The sequence below is a fragment of the Delphinapterus leucas genome, chromosome 1 (genome assembly GCF_059928025.1).
Source record: "Delphinapterus leucas isolate spDelLeu-1000000601 "Yukka" chromosome 1, BTC_Dleu_Yukka2, whole genome shotgun sequence".
Lineage (NCBI taxonomy): Eukaryota > Metazoa > Chordata > Mammalia > Artiodactyla > Monodontidae > Delphinapterus > Delphinapterus leucas.
In genome coordinates this window covers 73,090,209-73,113,637 of record NC_143129.1, presented here as the reverse complement: position 1 = coordinate 73,113,637, position 23,429 = coordinate 73,090,209, and the positions used below count along the sequence as shown (strand labels likewise).

Below are 23,429 nucleotides of genomic sequence, written 5' to 3'. Positions count from 1 at the left end.
ATGAAAAAGACATTCGAAAGTGGAAGATCAGAAAGGTAAAGTGATTTTCCCCAGAAAATGAGTTTAAGCTGACCCTGGTCTTCTGATCCACATTCCATGCTTTTTCAGTTTGGAGCTGAGCTGGGCCAAAATCCAGAAGAGGTTATAAATGATTTTATAACGTAAAACCCAATTCATTAGGAATACTTTCAATGTAATTTGTACTTTTAAAACAATTGTTTCATTAATTACTATATCATAGCAGATATAGACCAGTCCTTCCTTTGGACTGTCTCCACACAGCAGGAATAATGAGAATAGGTATAGAACTTCACATAGACCTAGTATTTTCACCTCACTGTGTTACGTTACAGGATTGGCAAGCATGCCGGTCTCTCATGCAGCCTCTGTTGCAGGGCGACTCTACCAGTGCTTCCTCAGAGTCGTCAAAGGGGCAAACAAACCAGAAGGCAAGGCCACTTAAGGCTGGGGAGCTAAATCAGGAATAGTACAGTGACACACAGGTTAGGAAAGGAAGTGAGTCTACAGCATGGTCCCACACTGTTGCCATTCTGAGTTAAGGACATGTACCAGGCTGTCAGACGTAAAAAAGAAATGCACTGGTAAGTCAGGTTGGTGGTTGTCCAACTCTGTACAACAGTTTTGGCAAAGAAGGTTAAATGCAGTGTTTTGCAATGTATCTCAGCCCTGTTCATTTCTTTGGTAAAATTCTCTCTATAGAGAGAGTACGTTTATCTGGAGGTGGTGTGCATAGCCTTATGAGCTGAAGGCAGCTTTCCAAGCTCCTTCAGAAATATTAACTATTAAATGCACAACTTGAGTAAGGCTTGCGATTCCCACTCCTACTATACTGCTTGCGCAATGATTTGTGACTAACCTGCCATGAACCATGACAAGATAGAACAAATCTGAGAAAGTAAGAATGGCAAGTTAGTTACTGAATGTGGGATTTGATCAGTAATCACATCAAAACTGTTATTTGGAAATAAAACATCAGCACCCTCAGTCACCTTTCTCCTACTCAATTTCCCTTTGCTCCAGAAGGAATTAATCTCTTCTTCCTCCTTATCCCTGAGCACTTTTATAGCTGCACTTAGTTAAAGGCAACTCTATTAATTTCTTTGCTTGAACTGAAGTTTCCTTAATTTACTATAACCATTACTCTCGTCGCTGGACCAGCTAGTGTTTGGATTTCACAAATAAGTCTTGCAGCTTCCAAAACACCAACCCATCACTACTGTATTTATTCTTAAATGACTTTTCACTGGGAGAAAGTATAATTATCTGTCACAACAGAACTACAAATAGGACCCTAATAAGTTTACCATTTGTTAATTTCTGTTGCATATAGGCAAATGGTTATATTTTTCTGTAATTTTTTAATATCTTCCTTCTGAACTATTTATTAGTGTTTTCTTTATGTATTTTGTCTGCCAACTTGATTGTAAACTACTTACAGATAGAAACTGTTTTATGTAATCATTTGGAGCGGAACACATGCTAATTCTATGAATGATCACAGCTAATCAGGAATTTGGTTAGACATTTCAGCTGAAAGCAGTCCCTGCCCTGATACCACTCTGGGTCCACCGAACCCACAGCCAGTAGCTTTTATGAGCACATTTTCTGTGTCTCCTACCCAAGTATTTACATAAGACAGCACGGGATTCTTGACTGCAAACCTGCAGAGTCTTGAACAGACAGGAGTGTGAGGAGGGCCCTGTTTCCCTGATGTTAACACTCCTGTGGGAACAACTACACATCCTTTAAGAAGATTATGCTTTGGCTGCAGCAGTGACACCTATTAGGAATTGTTCCATGAAAGAGCATGAGAAATTCTCTGGAGTTCAAAAAATCAAAATGACATCCTTGATAAAAAATCTCTTCATGGCTTGAGTATCACAGTTGACACCAGGAATCTCTGGGAATTTGGTCTCGAAGCTGTTCTCAGAGCATGTGTTGCATACATTCCACACAGGCCTTGGGGGATAGAGCGGGCTTAGTTTTTGGTTTTCAGCAGAGTTTGTCATCTTCACAGCTGAGTAGAAGACTGGAATGTGACATTTACTCAAGTATACCCATTTTTCATTCAGTATCATTTTCGATGTAGCAGGTCTTATCTTAAAAAAACAAACAACCTCTTTGCTTTTGTGAGTTTAGTTTGTAAAAAAAAAAATGAGAGCAAGGGACTTCTCTCCATTGGACTTCATCCCTGGGTATCATCCTTCACTCCCTGTTCTCACTCTTTCCTCAGCAAGTCACATGACATTTATTGATAAGAGCATTTTATGGTTAACTCACTTTTAAATTTTCCAAAATGTCATTTGGCTTCTTGCCAAAGACCTGTATGGTACCGGGATTTACTCAGTAGTTTTGTAAATACAACTGCTTCCTTTTTCTGGAAGAAATAGAAATAGGACTGAGAGAAAATGGCTTCCTTGCCAAAAAACAGAAATAGCTTTTATGGCTCAGAGAATAACAGTACAATTATAGCAAGAGATGGTTTGTCTGTATCCCACTTTATAATAATTCAAAACTCATGATAAATTCTTGAAAAAGAGGTATTTGTTGTAGGAGTCATAAGTGGTAGTATTTGTAGACTTATGTGGTAATGTATCAGAATTCACAGAATGGAAAAATTACTCGATGCATGGAATAGTATATTCCAAGTTATTTTGTGTTACAGAAATCAAAAATATTCTATAGTCCCTAAGCCGCTTCTTTTGAGAATCTGAGAGAAGAGGAAAAGCCAGTCCATTTCTAATTTTTTTGGGGGTGGTGGGGATGGGGATAGGATATCAGTTCACAGCAGAGCCTTAATTGTACTTGGCAGTGACATCTATCAGCTGTTCAGTTATGTGTCTTCTAGTTTGTTTCCTCTAAATAAATACAGAGATGTTTCCTCAATTGTTAGACAACTTTTCCAGATTGGTTTCCAATAGGAGCAAAAGGAAAAATCCTTTCCAGTAATTTTCTGATTACTTCATCTGCAAGAGTAAAGTGAACACTGAAAATGCCACAGTGAGCTTCAGTCATTTATGGGAATGTCTAAAAAGGCATCAGTCATCAGTTATTTCTTTTCCGGATATCTACGAGTGATATCTGCATTAGTTTCTTAACTAAGACTTTTTTTTAAATCCTATTTGTTATCAAAGACCTCTGTGTCTAAAAGATAAACTTAAATTTTTTTAAGTTCTGAAGAAGTAAAATCTTAGATGACTCAACACTTGCTTAAATTTCAACTAAGGATGAGATTGAATTAGCAATCTCAGAATCTCAACATATATTTGGCCTTACCTATTGTTAATGAAACGGCTGCAGGCAGGGCTGCATGTTACAAAGCTTGAACAGAGCAATAGAACTATTTATAAATGCAGACACCTTTATGAAGACCTATTCGCTGGGTTTCACTTATGTAAGCCTACAAAACTATCGGTTGTAAGTAACTGAGGGGAGTAAACACATGAAAGTTCTCAAATGTCCAGGTTTTTCTGAACACTATGTGATTGAAAAGCAGCCAGGTTTACTGCAGACAGAGCTGCAGACATTTCAGTGGAGAAAATGAGACACAGAATGGCAAATAATGTTGTGGACATTGACCTGTGAGCCTGGTCTCCACTTCCCTTTTACCTCCACTCCTGCCTTTTTTTCTGAGGGCGAAGGAATTCTCTAGTTAAAAACTGAATCCATAGGACAGCCTGTCTCTCCTGAGGGAGCTGCCGTACTCTAATTCTTGTTTAGCTCAGTTCTCTGAGTGTGGCGGAGGAGAATACTAACACCCTCTTTAAGTCAGCGTCCTGTGGGGCCACTTCCACACAGCCGAGGCCTCATTCATTCATTAAAAAATGTTGATTGAGTGCCTTCTGTGTGCCAGACACTGGGGATTCAGCAGTGAAGAAACAGATAAAAATGCCTTGTTCTCAGGAGCTGACATTCTAGTGTGGCTCCTCCTAGGAGGTGTCCAAGTTGAATGGAGCTTCAGGAGTGGGTGTGTCTGAGAAGCCTCAGGAGTTTACAGAGAGAGCCCCCTAACCTGTTTCTGTGCCCTCCAGCGGGTTTTATATCTGAGCTAATGTGGAAGGGGAGAGACACTTCCTCCTATTAAAAACAAATGCAGAACGGCTGCCTTCAGTGTTATACAAACTGCCTTCTGGCCATATATAAATGATTCACTTTATTGGTTTTTAGTCTGCAGTTGCAATACCACGTCAGGTCTCATTCGTCTTAACCTGTTGACAGTTGTTTCTAGCGTGTGAGTGAGTTTTTCTGAATGTAGTTGGTATTGTGTGACTATTGTTTCCAAAATATTTTAAGGTTCCATTTTATGAATAAAAAGTATGCTAGACTTTTTAATAGGCTGAGAGTAATATGACAGTATCAGGCCTCAGGTTCCTTCATCTTCTAAAATTCTGATTCAGTGATTCCTCTTAGAAGCTGAGCCTGCCCAACACAATGGCAGAAATATTGCAGAGAAAGATGTTTTAATGCTCTGAGAAGAATGTATAATTCCCATATATTAACTTTAAATGCAGTTACAGAGCCACTATTTTTCAGAAGAACGAGTGCCCTTTAACCCAATGTTTGTTAGTACTTGCAGAGGTTTGGTCCTTAATCTGCCTGCGGGCTAGTTATTCCACGTGTTCTGGTTTTATAGGGAAGTGCTTCTGAACATTGGTTCCGTTCTTATGGTTCTCAAATTTCAGATTGTGACACCATTAAACAGTTTTCTAGTACTTGGTGCCAGTAATTTAATTATCAGAAGCAATAAAGTTATTGGCCATCCCTATAGTTGGGCCCAGGCTCTAGGCTAAAACTCCAAACTGTGTCTTAGGGCAGCAAATCAGGTCCTAGGTCTAGTTCACTCAGCTTTCAGAATGAATTTTAACCCCAATCCCGTCTTCTTATGGGTCCCTTTGTTGCCACTCATACCTGAAGTTCACTGGTTTTCAGTTTTTGAGGCACTAATTGAAATTACATAATCAGATTTCAATTTGGTAGTTCAGAATCAGTTTGAAGAAATGAGTAATAATGTTGTCATGTCCATTTTAATGATCTTTCAGGGGATGATGGAGATCAGTGAACTGTAACTGTTTTCTATGATCTGATGAAAAAACCTCTCACATATGTGGGCAGCATTTTCAGGGAAAGAGTAGGCAAGTCCAGGGTGTAAAGCAAAACTAATACCATCAGTCTTCTTTTTTTTTTTAACGTCTTTATTGGGGTATAATTGCTTTACAATGGTGTGTTAGTTTCTGCTTTACAACGAAGTGAGTCAGCTATACATATACATATGCTCCCATATCTCTTCCCTCTTGCGTCTTACCATTAGTCTTTGAACAATTATGGAATTAGCCAGATTTCCTGAAATCATTCTAGGAAACTATCAAAAGCCCTAGAGGAGCTAAACTTGAGAAAAAGTAGGAACTTGACCTTTTATAGCTTAGACCTCTGTAGCATAAGCCCCTAAATTTCCCAGGGGATAAATTTCATCTGGTCATCTCTAAAAGAGTCACTGTTGATGGTTACGAATTCAAAATATATACTTGGGGTTGAAGAGCAGTGACTTTGGCTGTGTTTCAGAGGTCTTAATAGGATTATTTTTTTGTTTGAGGATGTTAGAAATTCTTTGTTGCTACCACCATTTCTGAACTATTCTAGGATGGCACTTTCTCAAGTTGGGTCAAAGAATGGTGGAACTTTCATAAAGCAAAGAATTACCTGATGACATGACTAGCAAGTATGAAGGACAGCCTTACTAACCATGTTCTGTATTTTTCATTGTCTGCTGAGAAGAGACTTTGCTAACTCTGGGTATGCAGTGTTGAATGAAACAGACATACTCTTTGACTTTATGGAGTTGATGGTCTGGTGGGGAGGCATATATTAGTAAACAAGCCAGTGTTTAATTATACATTGTAATAAGTGCTGTGAAGGAAAAGAACTGACATGATTTGGGGATGCTACTTGAGTTTTGGTAGTAAGAAAAGGCCTTTCTGAGGAAATGCACTTGTTTGATGTTTTACCAATATTTTAAATGTAATTCTGCTGCTTTTGCAACACTCCTGTAAGCTGCATAAGGGAAGAAACCTCATTTTCTTCTGTAATTCCTTACAGTTTAAGGCACTCAGTAAATGTTGGTTGACAGTTTTGTGACCCATCATATGGTATCCATTTTTCTTTAGAAAACTCACCCTCTGTTTAATTTGGATACAGAAAATGGGATCTAAATGCTTATAAGAGTCTGTAACCATGCCTAGCACATAGTCAGTGCGCAAACACTTGCTGAATGAATGAATGAAGGTTACAAACTGAGTTTGGTTTCTCAGTTAAAAGTAATCAGTGATCGGGCTTCCCTAGTGGCGCAGTGGTTGAGAATCCGCCTGCCGATGCAGGGGACACGGGTTCGTGCCCCGGTCCGGGAAGATCCCAGATCCCACGTGCCGCGGAGCGGCCGGGCCCGTGAGCCATGGCCGCTGAGCCTGCGCGTCCGGAGCCTGTGCTCCGCAACGGGAGAGGCCACAACAGTGAGAGGCCCGCGTACCGCAAAAAAAATAAATAAATAATCAGTGATCTGATGAAACCACAGACCTACCCTTTTCCTTCCTGCCCATCCTTTTTTTTTTTTTTAACTTTTATTGGAGTATAGTTGATTTACAGTGTTGTGTGAGTTTCAGGCATACAGTAAAGTGAATCAGTTATACATATACATATACCCACTCTTTTTCAGATTCTTTTCCCGTATAGGTCATTACAGAGTATTGAGTAGAGTTCCCTGTGCTATACAGTAGGTCCTTATTAGTTATCTATTTTATATATAGTAGTGTGTAGATGTCAGTCCCAATCTCCCAATTTATTCCCCCCACCTCCCCACTTTCCCTCTTGGTACATAAGTTTGTTTTCTACATCTGTGACTTTATTTCTGTTTGGTAAATAAGTCCATTCGTACCCTTTTTTTAGATTTCACATGTAAGCAATATCATATGATATTTGTCTTTCTCTGTCTGACTTACTTCACTCAGTATGACAATCTTTAGGTCCATCCATGTTGCTGCAAATGGCATTATTTCATTCTTTTTTATGACTGAGTAATGTTCCATTGTGTATATGTACCACATCTTCATTTTTATTTTATTATTTTTTACATCTTTATTGGAGTATAATTGCTTTACAATGTTGTGTTGGTTTCTGCCGTATAACAAAGTGAATCAGCTATATGTATACATATATTCCCATATCCCCTCCCTCTTGAGCCTCCCTCCCACCCTCCCTATCCCATCCCTCTAGGTGGTCACAAAGCACCGAGCTGATCTCCCTGTGCTATGCAGCTGCTTCCCACTAGCTATCTATTTTACATTTGGTAGTGTATATATGTCCGTGCCACTCTCTCACTTTATCCCAGCTTCCCCTCCCCCACCCCCTGTGTCCTCAAGTCCATTCTCTACATCTGCATCTTTATTCCTGTCCTGCCCCTAGGTTCATCAGAACCATTTTTTTTTAAATTCCATATATGTGTGTTAGCATATGGTATTTGTTTTTCTCTTTCTGACTCACTTCACTCTGTATGACAGTCTCTAGGTCCATCCACCTCACTACAAATAACTCAATTTCGTTTCTTTTTATGGCTGAGTAATATTCCATTGTGTATATGTGCCACATCTTCTTTATCCATTCGTCTGTCAATGGACATTTAGGTTGCTGCTATATCCTGGCTATTGTAAATAGTGCTGCAATGAACATTGGGGTGCATGTATCATTTCAAACTATGGTTTTCTCTGGATATATACCCAGGAGTGGGATTGCAGGATCAGGCAGTTCTATTTTTAGTTTTTTAAGGAACCTCCATACAGTTCTCCATGGTGGCTGTACCAATTTACATTCCCACCAACAGTGTAGGAGGGTTCCCTTCCCCGCCCCCAGCACTTACTGTTTATAGATTTTTGGATGATGGCCATTCTGACCAGTGAGAGCTGATACCTCACTGTAGTTTTAATTTGCATTTCGCTAATAATTAGTGATGTTGAGCATATTTTCATGTGCTTTTTGGACATCTGTATTTCTTCTTTGGAGAAATGTCTATTTAGATCTTCCACCCATTTTTTGATTGGGTTGTTCGTTTTTTGTTTTTTTGATATTGAGCTGCATCTGCTGTCTTGTCTATTTTGGAGATTAATCCCTTGTCGGTCACTTTGTTTGCAGATATTTTCTCCCATTCTGTGGGTTCATGCCCATCCTTCTTAACACACATGTTCCCATTGTTCTTCCCCCAAGAGTACCATTTGGTTTCAGGACTCCATCTGTCTTGTCTGCAGATAACTCCAAAATTACAGTCCTAGCTCTGTTTTCTCCTGCCAGTCAGTCTTCTAGCCCTGTTTTTTCCTACCAATCAGTCCTTACCCCTATTTCCTACTGCTTGCCTGTCCTCTGCACTAAAATGTCCCGGAATCTCAGACGTATGTGCACTCACCTCCTCCCTCGACAGCTGCATGGCTCACTTCTCACTTCTTCTGTTTTGTTCACTACTGTATCCTCAGTGCCTGGCACATGGTAGGAATTCAGTAAATATTTGTTGAATTAATTAATAAATATATATAGTGTTCAGGCATTATATATTATTATGCTTATATTGCATTAGAAGACACAGTGAGCACGTCAGGTGCTTGAACCAATATGTACTATCACTGCGAATGCAACAGCTACAAAAACTTATACTAGAGTTTCCTGATAGTGACCCAGATACCAAGATTGTGTTTGCCACTGGTGATGTGATGTTCTGAAATGATGAATAATTCTTGGTTATGTTCAGAAAAAAAGCAATATTCCCAGCATAGTGGAGTGGTTATAAGAATGTATTCTAAAGACACACTGCCTAGGTTTGAACTTCCTGCTCTGCCATTTGTCAGCTGAGTGGCTAATCACATGATGTTTCTATGTCCCAGTTTTCTCATCTATAAAATGGGGAATAATAATAATAATACCTGAATTAGGAGGTTGTTTTGAGAATTAGATGAACAGTGTCTGGCATGCAGAAGCACGAGGTGTTATTAAATAAATAAATTATTATTCAGTAGTTTATTCCTGGAAATTTAGTGTATATAAAACCCATGTAAAAGCGCTCTATATTTAAATGTAAAACAGTGAGTTTATTACCATAGTAATAATCAGGGTTTTGTTTTTTTTTTTAGCCTATGTGAATATTGTATGAGATACAGGACAGTTTTGCATGGGACTGTCCCTGTGCATTACAGACTGTTCAGCTTCCTGGTCCCTGCCCATTAAATTTTAGTAGTCCCCTTCAATCATCATGACCACTACAAGTGCCCCTTAAGGGTTGGTGGGTTTTGTATACATTGTTCTAGGCCCATACACTTTTTTAATGAAATTATTATAGATCTTCTAACTAGATAAACTCTTTCTCATCTGCCTCCCCATTGTTCAGGAATATAACACCCATGTAATATTTAACAAATTCTAATACCTATCTAATACCTATTCTAATACCTATCCTTCTCACACTGTTCTGAAAAATTGAAGAGAGAACACATCCAAATTCATTCTATGAGGCCACCATTACCCTGATACCAAAACCAGACAAAGACCCTACAAAAAAAGAAAATTACAGGTCAACATCTCTGATGACTATAGATGCAAAACTCCACAACAAAATATTAGCAAGCCAAATTCAACAATATATAAAAAGGATCCTACATCATAGTCAAGTGGGATTTATTCTAGGGATGCAAGGATGGCTCAATATCTGCAAATCAATCAATGTGATACATCACATTAACAAAAGGAAGGGTAAAAATCACATGATCATCTCAATAGACACAGAAAAAGCACTTGACAAAATCCAACATCCATTCATGATAGAAACTCTTATCAAAGTGGGTATAGTGCGAACATATCTGAACATAATAAAGGCCATTTATGACAAACCCACAGTTAATATCATACTCAACAATGAAAAGCTAAAATCTTTTCCTATAACATCAGGAATAAGATAAGGCTGCCCACTCTCACCACTTCTATTTAACATGGTATTGGAAGTCCTAGCCACAGCAATCAGACAAGAAATAAAAGGTATCCAAATTGGAAGGGAAGAAGTAAAACTGTCACTGTTTGCAGATGACATGACTCCAAAAAAAAACTATTAGAACTAATAAATGAATTCTTCAAGGTTGCAGGATGCAAGATTAATATACAGAAATATGTTGCTTTCCTATATACTAATAATGAACTATCAGAAGGAGAATTCAAGAAAACAGTCAGTTGCATCAAAAAGAATAAAATACGTAGGAACAAATTTAACCAAGGAGTTGAAAGATCTGTACTCTGAAAACTGTTAAGTCGTTGATGAAGGAAATTGAAGACAACACAAATAAATGTAAAGATATCCTGTGCTCATGGATTGGAAGAATTAATCTTGTTAAAGTTACAGTACTACCCAAAGCAATCTACAGATTTAATGCAATCCCTATCAAAATACGCATGACATTTTTCACAGAACTAGAACAAACAATTCTAAAAATTTTATATGGAACCACAAAAGACCTTGAATAGCCAAAGCAATCTTGAGAAGAAAGAACAAAGCTGGAGGTATCACACTCCCTGACTTGAGACTACACTACAAAGCTACAGTCATCAAAATGGTATGGTACTGTATACAGATACATAGATCAGTGGAATAGAATAGACAGCCTAGAAACAAACCCACACACGGTCAATTAATCTATGACAAAGGAGGCAAGAATATACAATGGAGAAAAGACAGTCTCTTCAATAAGTGGTACTGGGAAAACTGGACAGCTACATATAAAAGAATGAAAGTAGAACATCCTCTAGCACCATATATAAAAATAAAGTCAAAATGGATTAAAGACCTAAGTGTAAGATCGGAAACCATAAAACTCCTAGAAGAAAACATAGACAAAACACTCTTTGACAAAAATTGTAGCACTATTTTTTAGGATCTGTCTCCTAAAGCAGAGGAAATAAAAATAAAAGTAAATAAATGGGACCTAATTAAACTTAAGTTTTTGTACAACAAAGGAAACCATTGACAAAATGAGAAGACAGCTGTTTTCTGAGAAAATGGGAGAATGGGAGAAAATATTTGCAATGATAATGACCAGTAAGGGGTTAATATCCAAAAAATATATAAACAGCTCATACAACTCAACTTTGAAAAAACAAACAACCCAATTAAAAAATGGGCAGAAGGGGGCTTCCCTGGTGGCGCAGTGGTTAAGAATCTGCCTGCCAGTGCAGGAGACACGGGTTTGAGCCCTGGTCTGGGAAGATCCCACATGCCGCGGAGCAACTAAGCCCGAGAGCCACAACTACTGAGCCTGAGCGTCTGGAGCCTGTGCTCCACAACGGGAGAGGCCGCGACAGTGAGAGGCCCACGCACCGCGATGAAGAGAGGCCCCCGCTCGCCACAACAGGAGAAAGCCCTTGCACAGAAGCAAAGACCCAACACAGCCAAAAATAAAAATAAATAAATAAATTTTTTTTAAAAATGGGCAGAAGACCTGCATAGGCATTTTTCCAGAGAAGACATACAGATGGCCAACAGGCATATGAAAAGATGCCCAACATCACTCATTATTAGAGAAATGCAAATCAAAACACAATGAGGTATCACCTCACATCCATCAGAATGGCTATCATCAAAAAGACCACAAATAACAAATGTTGGAGAGGATGTGGAGAAAAGGGAACGCTTGTACACTGTTGGTGGAAATGTAAATTGGTGCAGCCACTATGGAAAACAGTATGGAGGTTCCTCAAGAAAATAAAAATAAAGCTACCATATGATCCTGCAGTTCCCCTCCTGGGTATATATCTGAAAAAAACGAAAACACTAATTCAAAAAGACACATGCACCTCAATGTTCATGAAGCGTTATTTACAATAGCCAAGATATGGAAGTAACTTAAGTGTCTATCAACATATGAATGGATAAAGAAGATGTGGTATATATCTGCAATGGAATACTACTCAACCATAAAAAAGAAGGAAATTCTGCCATTTGCAACAACATGGATGGACCTGGAAAGTATTACGCTTAGTGAAATAAGCCAGACAGAGAAAGACAAATAGTGTATGTTATCACTTATATGTGGAATCTAAAAAATAAAATGACTGACTATAACAAAACAGAAACAGATTCACAGATACAGAGAACTAGTGGTTACCAGTGGGGAGTGGGAAGGGGGAGAGGCAAGATAAGGGTAGGGAATAAAGAAGTAGAAACTACTATGTATAAAATAAATAAACTACAGACATATATTGTACAGCACAGGGAATATAGCCAATATTTTATAATAATTTTAAATGGAGTCAAATATATAAAAATACTGAATCATTATGTTATACAACTGAAACTTATGTAATGTAGTAAATCAACTATACTTCAATAAAAAAATAAACACACATGTATTTTTTAAATATTTAACAAATTCTGATTTGTCTTGCAGTTAAACAAATAATATCCCTCCCACCATCCCTCCTTGCCTTTGGACACTCACAGCCTGAAATCTCTCCTCTGTCCCGGAAACGGCAAAGGGCAGACGTGGTGGTTGCTAGGAGCTCTTTGCTCCTGCAAGTGTTCTCCCTTATGTCTCCAGAAAGATTTTTCAAGTCGGAAGCATATTTTGTGTTTGCATCTGCAATACGACTGGTACTTACTCACTCAGTCTTCTTCCCCACTGTTGAGGGAGAGGTTCTATCTAGTTCTACCAGTGATCCCCCACCGGCGACCTTCAGAAATGCCCAACGTTTCTTAAAGGAGCCAAACCGTTTTTCTATAAGCATTTTAACATATTCAGTGACACGGAACATTCATATATTGGTTATAAAGAAAAAGATCAATGCTAGAGTTTTCGTGGAAGGTTTCTTAGAAGTGGGATTTGAAATGGGCCTTAAAGGGTTAATAGAAATTGACTGGATGGAGAATTTGGGCAGAGAAGAGCAGAAAGAGCTTTTTTATTTTTTTTTCCAAGCAGAGGATAAAGTACTAGCGGAGATAAAATGCATGGTGCTCTGGGATGGTCAAAACCAGGACTCCGGTTAAAAACTGGAGATGAGATTGGTTAGACGTGGTGAAGTCAGCTTTGGAAGTTTTTGAAAGCCACCGAAAACATGTGATGTTTCACCCCTTATTGTTCATTGTATTCCCGCCTTCCTTTCCATTTGTCTCCTTTGTCTCCTCTTTCTTACCCTTCTGGATTTCTTTCCTGATTTTTCCACGTGTTTGTTTTGGGTGCAGGTATCTCTTGTGATCAGTGGAAGGGGGGATTTTTATTTACCTTCCATGTTCCCCCACGTACACACACATACCCCACACCCTACAGGATTCAGGCACAGGTACTGACAGCCTCTCACTGCCTGTCACCAGCCTAGCTTACACAGAGCAAACTGCCTCTTGTTAGGATTGGTGTCTGATTCTGAACAGAAATCTTGTTTTATCATACATAGTCTTTGCAAAGCACTGGTGAAGTCTTGTCATTTTTTAAAACTAAACTTTCTGTGAAATTTGGGGGTATTTAAATTCTGTTTATGGTTAAGGTCCTGGTGTGTGTGTTAGTCATCTCCCAGCTAACAGCCCCTTGGCAGGCCATTCTTAATTCAGTTATTGTGTGTTTACAGGCTGTTCAGAATTCCACATTGCCTAGAGTTTTTCCACCGCCAGTGTCCAGGCACTTTTTTTCTTGCTTTCCCAACTCTTCTGGGCATTCAGACTCACTTTCTGGCGCTCATGTTTGAAGCCAGTCATCTCTTTTCCTTTTTATTTGCCTGATTAATTTTGAATTTGAAGTATCCATATTTCATACCTTTTTCCCGACTCAGGTCAGTGTTTCTTCTCATTCTGTTCACTTCAGAAGGCCCAGAACATAAGATTATTTATATCGCTTGTGCAGCACCCAAATGTTTGCTAATAGAAGAGGGAAAGTGAACCGTTAACATTTGTGCTCCATACTGTAACTTTTGGTTCTGTTTTTCCCAGTCACTGTCTTTTTCATTAAGTACACAAAAATCCTTCAGCAGTCTTTTCACATAACTCAGCTCTAACAACTCCCTAGTTGTTGACTTTGTTCCCTCTTGTCGGCAAGCCCATGAGCTGTAATGTTTTCTCTTATTACTGGGGCACTGCCCATTCATAATGGAGGCCTGGCCCTTAATGAAAGTGTGCCGTCCGTCCTCAGCCTCTCACATCCTGCCTGGGTTTTCCTTCAGAGGCTGTTCCTCTCCTCCCTACCTGAGCCACCAGAGTCTTCAGGTTCTCATCTCTCCAGTTAGAACCTCCTCTGGTATATTTTATTCACACCGAGGCACAAATTATAGGCAACAGTTGAAAATGTCCTTTCCGAGGGTGGTCAATTATTAACTATGCTCAAAGTCTGAAAGTAAAGGATAACGGGAGCTTCATCTGCCACTTGTGGGAGGAGTTTCAGAGCCTCTCTGATGCTCCTGGAAGCAGATCGTGTGAACAGATGCCTGACAGTGCAGGAGAGGGGCCTATGAAGACCACGAGTTATCATAAGCTGTTTCCCATTCTGTCCTCCTTTAATTAAAATAATTAGAACCTCATCAGTAATAGAGACCACCTCACTCACTATCCAAGGGGGTCATTACTGAAACACCCAAAGGACTTTTATAAGGTCGCACAGAGTGGACTGAAGAAAAGAAATTGCTGTAGCCCCTGTAACTATTTTCTAGAGGTGTTGGGTAACTTGGGATTCCTAATGGCGTGTCACTTTAAACCTAAATTTTCCAGCTTGTCATTCAGAAGGGGCTTCCTAAATTCGGTTTAAGGCGTTCATATCCTATCTGGTAGAATCTTCTTCTCGTAATGCTGACTGTTTCCTTGGCCTAGAAGTTCAGAAAGGAGTGAAGAACAGGATCCATTTTAAAGCCACCCAAACCGTACCTAGCATGAGCCTCCTGGTTGGGCTTAAGATAACAGTACCATTTCAGCCATGACTAGGGACTCCCAGGTTTTGGAATCAGGTCGCAGCTTTAGTTTTCCCCCAAGCATCTGAGCTCATATCACCAGGTTTTTCATCTCTTCCCAACATTTAAGATATTAAAGAACTCCAGTTATCAGTTTAAACCATAGCAGGCGCATGGGCTCTAATAACTTCTGCAGGTGGTATGGGCTATATGACAGAACCTAGTCTTGATCTTAAACTGTCATCTGGATTCTGAGTTAATCTAGGAAAGTAGTAAAAATTAGTAATGTATATTACATGTCTTTTATACATGTGTTTTTCATTATTTGATCATCTGTGTCTCAATGTGTCCGTGTGTGTGTGTGTGTGTGTGTGTGTGTGTATATGCACACAGTCTTTCAGTTTTTCTAAAACAGAGAGGGCCCATGGTTCCAAAAGGAAATGACTAGTGTGGCACCTTGAAATCTTAACCCTGTCACATGTTCTGAATGTAATGACTCCAAATACATTAACAGGTTGTCTTTCTTCCATTGCCTACTTTTTGGAAAAGAAATCACTTTGATAGGAAACGTTGGCGCTAACTTACAGCCAATCAGATTTAATTCTCTACAGAAAAGTAAATGATTTGTTAGCCATTACAAAGTGGCAGGAGTTGTAATATTGGAGTTAAGTGTCCACAGCAATGGTCTTAAAGAATAGGTAGGGTTATTATTACACAGCAGCAACCAACTGCTCTTCATTGCTAGTAAGGCTGGGAAAGAAGGAAATTAGCTTCAACTGTAATTGAAGAGATTTGTAAGACTTGTAATGGGAAATTCACCATCAGTGGAGACTATTTTAGAAATTGAAACAGGCAATCAGCCAACAGAAGTGGAATAATGATGTCTTCCATTGGCCTTAAGATGGGATATATGATCTGTTCAAGGCACTTAAAGTTGATAGATTATTAGATTTAATAGTTTTTAACTTTTAGGGGGTCATAGACCTCATTAAGAATCTGATGTACCCCCTCTCCAGAAAAATGCACATACAAATAAAACTTTGCATGCAATTTCAGGGAACTTATGGACTCCCTGAAGTCTGTGCATTAGACCCTAATTTAAGACACCCCAGATTAGATGATCTCCTTAAGTCATTTCCTGCCTCGTTAAGTTACAAGCTCCATAGTTCAATTTTCCCAAACATAATGGAATCTGAGGATCAAATGTCAAACTTTGGATTTTCTTCCTCTGGATTTATAATACTTGGCACGCATGGTGTAGTAGTAAAAAAAAAAAAAAAAAGAAAAAATAGATAATGGAATAGAAAGAATTCTACTTTTAACTTCAATTCTTTGCCCCGGAGAAGCCAAATGTTTAATTTTGAAATCACTGGTTGGCTGTATATCACCCTCATGAAAAGGCAGTGCAGGACTAGGCCCTCGCCAGCATTCTTCCTGGTCCCACACCCAGCTCCAGATTCATGGCTGAAAATGCAAACCGAGGTGCCACGTTGACTCCCCAGCATTCTTCCAAGTTTACACATCTTCTAACTGCATTGCTATGAATGTCCAGCTGGTCTTGAAAGATGTTATCTATTTATAATTCTGCCATCAGTTTTATGCCCAAGTTTCATTGACTACAAGTTGGAAAATGACCACCTAGAATTACAAATCGGGGAATAATTTGGCCTTCTCCCGAAAATAAAGAGCTTTTGTCCTCACAGGAAGAATGGAGTGTAGTACATGTCTGTGTATATTAAACTCATGATAGTAAGTTACCCCACATGTGTTAAGCATGGCTCTCTGTGGTTTTTCCCGTTCCCTTATGCCAGTAGCCTCTAGTTTACCTGGAAGTCCTTATAGCATTCCTTTTAATCCCAAATTGGAAATGTATGGCTCTCTTTGTACCTGGAATCCAGAACTGAAATTAAGGACTGCCTTAATATGGAACAGAAGTGACAGTGGTCTCTGGGAAAGAGCATGATTATCAGATGTCTACAACTTGTTGTCAGTCTTCACTGTATTTTATGTTCCTAAGCACAAATCTTTAAATTCATAGCTAGGAATGTCTTCATGAAATTAGAAGCATTACTGATGAACAGGAGCCAGGCAGTCCTGGCCGAGGTCTCCTTACCTTTCGCATGATATGGTGGTCCTTTTGACAATTATTCCTGCCCACTGTTGAAAGGGAAGGGGAGAACTTAAGTATTCTTCCCTCTACACTCTCCCCTCCCCCAACTGAAATCTCCTGCTGTTCCAGTTGCTCCAATCGTGGTGATACACTGCATGGAAAGCATACAAGACATATAATGTCTGTGGACAGATAATCTGTGGTATTAAGTCTGACAGTGGCTCCAGCCTTTACTGAGCCAGTGAAGGTTGTTTGGGAACTAGAATTGAGGAGAGGACAGGCCATCCTGGCACTGTAGCTCTGCTTAGTGACTGATGAAGTCTCTCTGTACCCTTGAAAGCGTGTTGACAGCTCACACCCTTGAAGCGCACTGATGTCTTTCTGGGACTGAAGCTTATAGCAGAATTGCACATTCTGTTGAATATTTATTCCTTGTGTTTATTTCCGTCTGCAGAGAATGTGATCAATGGGCAGGATTACGAAGTGATGATGCAGATTGACTGTCAGGTGATGGACACCAGGATCCTGCACATCAAAAGCTCGTCAGTTCCTCCTTACCTCCGAGATCAGCAGAGGAATCAAACCAACACCTTCTTTGGTTCCCCTCCAGCAGCCACAGAGGCAGCCCACGTTGTCAGCACCATCCCTGAGTCACTACAGTAGTACCCAGGGGCTACAATGGAAAACTAAGGATGGGACCCTGCCAGACCGGTGAGTGGATGAGAGAAATGCTTCTTTCTGCCTTGGTGGCAAGCAGAGAACTGCCTCATAATAGAATTCAAGAGATAGAAGAGAAAAAAAGAAGCTGCTCTATTTTTCAGCATCTGCCCATCGACTTGGAAAGCACTGGAACTCAGACACAAGGGGAGCAGCATATCTCCACAGGCACGTGTAGCCCTGCATCCTCCACTGTTGTCTGGTGTAGATATCTTTTTCTGTACCTTTCTGAATTGCTTTTCCCTCTGTATTTGTTTTGTGTTTAAATAGTCATATGCTTTCAAATAAGATCCACTTCCCCTCTCTGCCATTTCACTCATTGTTATGGTAAAGAGATTTTTATTTAACAGCACCCATATGGTTCCACTCATTAGATCGTTCATCAACTTAATGCAAACCAATTGTGGATGTGTGCTTATTGGAAAGCAAATGTCAAAACCAGAAGAGCCAAAAGCATCCCCAAAAGAGTCAAAACAATTTCGAGTGTCAGGTAAAGGGGAAAATCCCCCGGTGGTAAAGTTTATCTTGCGATTTTTGGTTCACACCTGAGACTGCATGTGAACGACTGTACTGGGGTCGGGGGTGAGTAGCAAACTTGCGAAAATGAAATGGAAGAGAAGGCGGGCTTTGAAAGAGGAGATAGCTTCATTAATACATGTGTTTAAAACACTGAAAGTTTGATGTGATTGCAGTTTAAGATTAAAGCCACAGCTACCGTTTATTCTGAGGACCATGGGCCACTGAGTGTTAGCACACGTACCTATGTCTTCTCTTTAGTAATCTGGTTCAGATCCTCAAGGACCACAGGACAAACCCTTCATTTTTATTGCGAATCTCCACACACTACACACCTTCTGTTGATGTGATACCCAGTTCAGCTAAGGAGCATGTAGGTGACTTTACATTTAAACAAACAAGAGCTTTTTCTCTTGAGAACTGATAAGTATTCACTCCTTTAAAACTTTGCAGACAGGCAAGTTAGATTCCTGCTGGTGGAGTGCATCCCATAGTATGGCAATCATTTTCAATTCTCCAGTGAAAAGGCAGTGAAGGAATTAACCCTTTTGTCCTCCCATTATTAAAAACAAAAACAAAACAGAAAAATATCTTACTTTGTTCACTTGTACTTTGTCTCCTCTGTGATTTCTACCTTCAGCTTCTAAAAGTGAGTCTTCTACCCTCTCCTCCTATGAAACTTTTGAATTTCTCCATAGAATTCATTCTGCAAACACTGCTTCCTGTCCTAATTGACTTGCTCTTGTCAGATTTCTTCCCTTCCATTCCACACTGTATCAATCTCTTCCTTCTTGCAAGAAAAGGAAAGAGACATTATATCAACTCCTCAAGGCCTACCTTGAGTTAGTTTTCTGCCTGTGAAATTAGGCGTGGCTCCTAAATAATTTTGAAGACTCACCAGCACTTCTTTGTGGACAGTGATGCCTCTCTGCTCAAGCCAGTTAGAGGCTTTCAGAGGAAATCAGTTAAACTCTTGTGAGGGGAAGAAGGGGACTCTGCTGCTCTATTTCCTGGGAATCTGGAGTTTGAAAAGTATCCGTTAGCCATGTAGCAACCATTTTAAGTCAGGGCAGCACTCCTCTCTGATTTGGCTGCCCCAGGCAGTTTTCAGACAAGAAAGAACCATTTTCCCTAGGGACCACTCTTCCTTCTAAGGGGTGCCAAGGAATAGAAGGCAAGTGCCTAGAAGACCTTTAGGTTGCAGGGCAGTCTTCTCATGGATTGTCTTCTCCTGGCCCTGCTCCTTCCCATTCTGTCCTGTGAATTAGCCAAACAAGAGGCTGCTACCATGGCTAGTAGGCAGTGGCAACATGGTCATTCCCAAGCTGCCAGTCTTCTCCTGCAACTGTTGTAGTTATCACGGTGGATGCAAATACCGTGTGTGTGGAGTGATTGTAGATGGTGCTTCCTTCCTCTCCTTTGCACTGAATCACACAAAAACAAACCATCACGTGGATTTCTTGTTTGGGGCACTTGCTTTTACTTTATCCCTCTATTCCCAGCTTTTCCTGTGTCCATTTTACCAACTGGTCAGACTGAAGACTTAATTATGTCATGTTAACGCCTCTCTTTCAGGTGAAAGTGTGGGTTAAGGGTACCTGTGAAGTGACCACGAAAAGCAGTCTGGGAGCCTTGCCTCCTTCTCTTTTCACTCACTGACCCTTCCACCCCTTGTCATTACCCGTTCTTGGATTGATCCTTTTGAGATGAGGGAACAGGATTCTCCTCAGGGTAAAGTTTCAGGAAATGAGTGAAAGGCAGCTGACAAGTATTCTACTTTTTAAACTGCTGTCAAGGCTACTGTTAATCTCTGGGCACAATGGTAGTTTTTATTGTCATGTCTGTACATTAGCTCAAGGTCCTTTAGGAAATGGAAAGTTGCTCTGCCTGATGAATAAACTGGTCTTTTGGCTTAATTGTTTTGGTGAGATGGCCTTTTGGGGATTGCAGCCAGGAATTATGGGGGACGTGTGTGTGTGTGTGTGTGTGTGTGTGTGTGTGTGTGTGTAATTTTTTAATTAATTTATTGAGTTTTTAAGTGGCATTTTGCAAGCTTGTGAGAATGTTAGGTAAGCTCATGGAGGAGGCAAGTCTGCCTGTTATTAGGTGACTCCGTGCCCTTTGGGCCACCAGTACTACTGTCTTGAGAGGTGATGGCAGAGACTGCTGGGAATGGTTTTTCCACTTGGTTGCAAGTTCCAAGTTTTTAAGGCTTAATGGAAGTGGATGTTCCCTCATGCTGGCTACTGAGTCAGACGTCAGGAGCTTCTTCCCCGTGGGGTTAACTCACTCAGCAGAACAGGGACACAGCTCCATTAGGGCGGCGGTGTAAAATGCCTCTTTCCAAAGTTAGGGTTTGTGAAAGGATCATCTTGAAACAAATGTATTGCTTGCCATTCTTGCAGTTTAGGTTATTGGGTGGGGGGTTGTCTTTTCACAAGTGAAAAACCCCCTGTAATTATAAAAGCTCAGAGCAGCTTCTAATTTTTTTTTTAAATGACTACAGTCTCCAGAACAAAGCTGGCATTTCTTTGCCTTTTCTTGTTAGCAGGAAGTAGACATGGCGGTGTTTGAAGGCAGCCGTGTTATATGAGTCATTCTTGAGTATTCTGAATAAACACTACTTAGAAACAGACAAGAAACTTGGGATTCAAACTAATTTCTCTAGCCTTTTAAAAGAGACACTGTCCTGATCAAACTTTGCTGGCTTGAATCTTTCTCCTGGGAATGAACCCCCAGTAGTCACAGCAGTGACACTCTGATAAGATGCTGCTGCTGTGGCATTTGGAGTGACTAAAACTGGAGAACTCTCGAGCTCCTTGCAATTTTTGTACTATTTTCTGATTCTTGCCATTTCACTAAGCTCAGGTTGTGAAACTTGACAGAATATGAGAAAAACTTGTCATTGTACTAGACTTTCTAACACTTTGAAAAGTTTCAAAGCAGCTTCCAGTTTCAACTATCTGTTAGAAGTAACCACTTTCACTGAAGAGCCAGAGTAAGAGCCCATATGCCCCCTCTTCAGTCTGACCACATGGACATTTTCCACTGCATACGGCTGGGCCAACTCAGCTTCCTGCTGCAGAGTCATAGGCCCGAACTTCAGATGAGACCTTGCATACTATTGGCTGTTTTCGTACGAATCAACCTCTCAAATAAGATTGCTTAATGCCCAAATTGATAGACATTTATTACCTGCTGTGGATCCCTCATTCTTTGCGAAAATGTGACTTCTGTCAGTCCTGAGTCGTTTTAATTTACAGAAATTAGGATCTTTGCTGCTAATAGGAATACTAATTATAACTTTTACCTTAAAAACAAGAATAAAGCTTAAAGAAAGAAAATGAAATGTAAAACATTTTTATTCTTACCCCTGACAGTATTTGGGATGGAGCAATTCCTGTTTCCCTAGGGGTTGTGGTTAATTTGTAATTTTCTAGGAAACAGTATTGGACTACCCCAAAAAATGTTGCTGGAGTCCAGCTGGAACTATGCACATTAAAAAAAAAAAAAAAAAAAACAGTTTTCTCTTACCTGAAAAAAAGAAATCAGAATGTATCCTGTTAACTTATATTTTTAAAGACTAAGCTTAAAACAAAGTTTATTTTGGATAAGACTAGAACTTTTAGCAGTTTATTCTAATATCTGTGCATTAATATCTATCAGATTATCTGTCAGAATTTATAAAAAGAAGGATGACAAAGGTATCTTGATCAGGAAACTTGATCCTACGTATGAATCATGTCATGGCTAGTCACTGTGAAATAGTGGATACCATATTCAACATATTAGTTTGCTGCCTTAGAGACTTTTAGCACATTAAAAGACTTTAAATTATATTAAGTTGGGGAACCAAGGATTAAATAAACCATAGTTTATCATTTGCCAAGGTCAGCAAACAGCACAGTGTCCTGCTGCTTGCCCCCAGCGATGTCGGTGACCATTAGTTAATAAGCAAACCAGGAAGTTTGGCATATCCCCCAGTAGGATCATCCCAGACAGAGATTAGCAGGTTGACTTTCACAGTAAATGTATATTGGATCATTTTAACTCACACTCAGCCCTAATTTCTAGGTCAGTCATCTTCATAAAAGATGGTGGGAAAATAAATAGAATTTTAGATGGAAACTGCTGTGCACTACTGGCCTTAGAGATACTAGTTTCCTGTCACGTTGCCAATATGGTTAGGCTAAGACCAACAGTGCTTCTCCCCTGGAGCCATTAGAACCTGAGGAGAGAGTGTTAGAGATGCCATTTCACCAGGGTTTTCTTTCTAAGGGTTGTATCCATGCTCCGTTAAGAATGGGTTAAAGATGCAGAGGAAAGATATACCATTCTCTTCCTTAATATTTATGTTGGTTTACAACACATAAAGAAACAATGACAACAGACTATGTCATGCTTTTAAGCAAGTCTTTATAATGCAATACTTGTTCCTTGTCTAAAGTTCAAATAAAGAATTTTTAAACTTGCCTTGTTTTGTTTTGTATGTAGAAAGAGAAAAAAAGACCCAAAGTGAATCTTCAGTGTTAAGTGATTAGTAAGGAGAAGGGAAGCCTAAAATGGTTTTGTGGCCTGTTACTGTTTAGATGAAACAATTGAACTCTTTTCCACTCTTTTTCCCAACCTGGTTAAGTAAAAGTTTCCTTTATTGTGTCCAAATATTTAAACTACAGTCTTTCTTACTAAGGGGAAAAAAAAATTGTCTAAAAACTTATAGTTTGTCCTTCTACATCAGGAAACCGAGTTAATCACACCAAAGCCTTTTCTCAGCTTAGAATGACATGTCTCCGAGCATGAAGCTAGTCACTGCAGACTGACAGCAAAGCATCCTTCTGGGAATAATCAGTGCAGGCATTTACTGAGTTCCCAGTGTATGCCTCAGACACTAAGTTCACTAGCTCTTTTATTTCAATCCTCCCTACAGCTCATTTCCTACAATGGTCACATAACTTGTAAATAATAGACCCAGTATTTGGACCCAGGCAATTTAGCTTCAGCACATGGATTCCCAACCTCGCGAGACATAGATCAGGCATAGATTCCTGCCCTAAAAGAGCTCCCAGTGGCCTGTGGGGTCAGATACGCAAATATACAAAATTACAGTAACGTCAGGGTTCTCTTTGAGGCA

General features: G+C 39.7%; 1 protein-coding gene across 1 annotated transcript in view; it reads left to right on the top strand.

Annotated features, from left to right (window-relative positions):
• The window catches only part of ATF6 (activating transcription factor 6), a 221,298-nt gene extending 198,528 nt beyond the window's left edge, over nucleotides 1-22,770 (top strand). Inside the window, exon 16 of the mRNA XM_022565564.3 lies at nucleotides 17,520-22,770. Coding sequence (XP_022421272.2) covers nucleotides 17,520-17,728 — 209 coding nt within the window. The 3' untranslated portion in view covers nucleotides 17,729-22,770. The remainder of the gene's footprint in view (nucleotides 1-17,519) is intronic.
• Nucleotides 22,771-23,429: the final 659 nt, after the last annotated feature.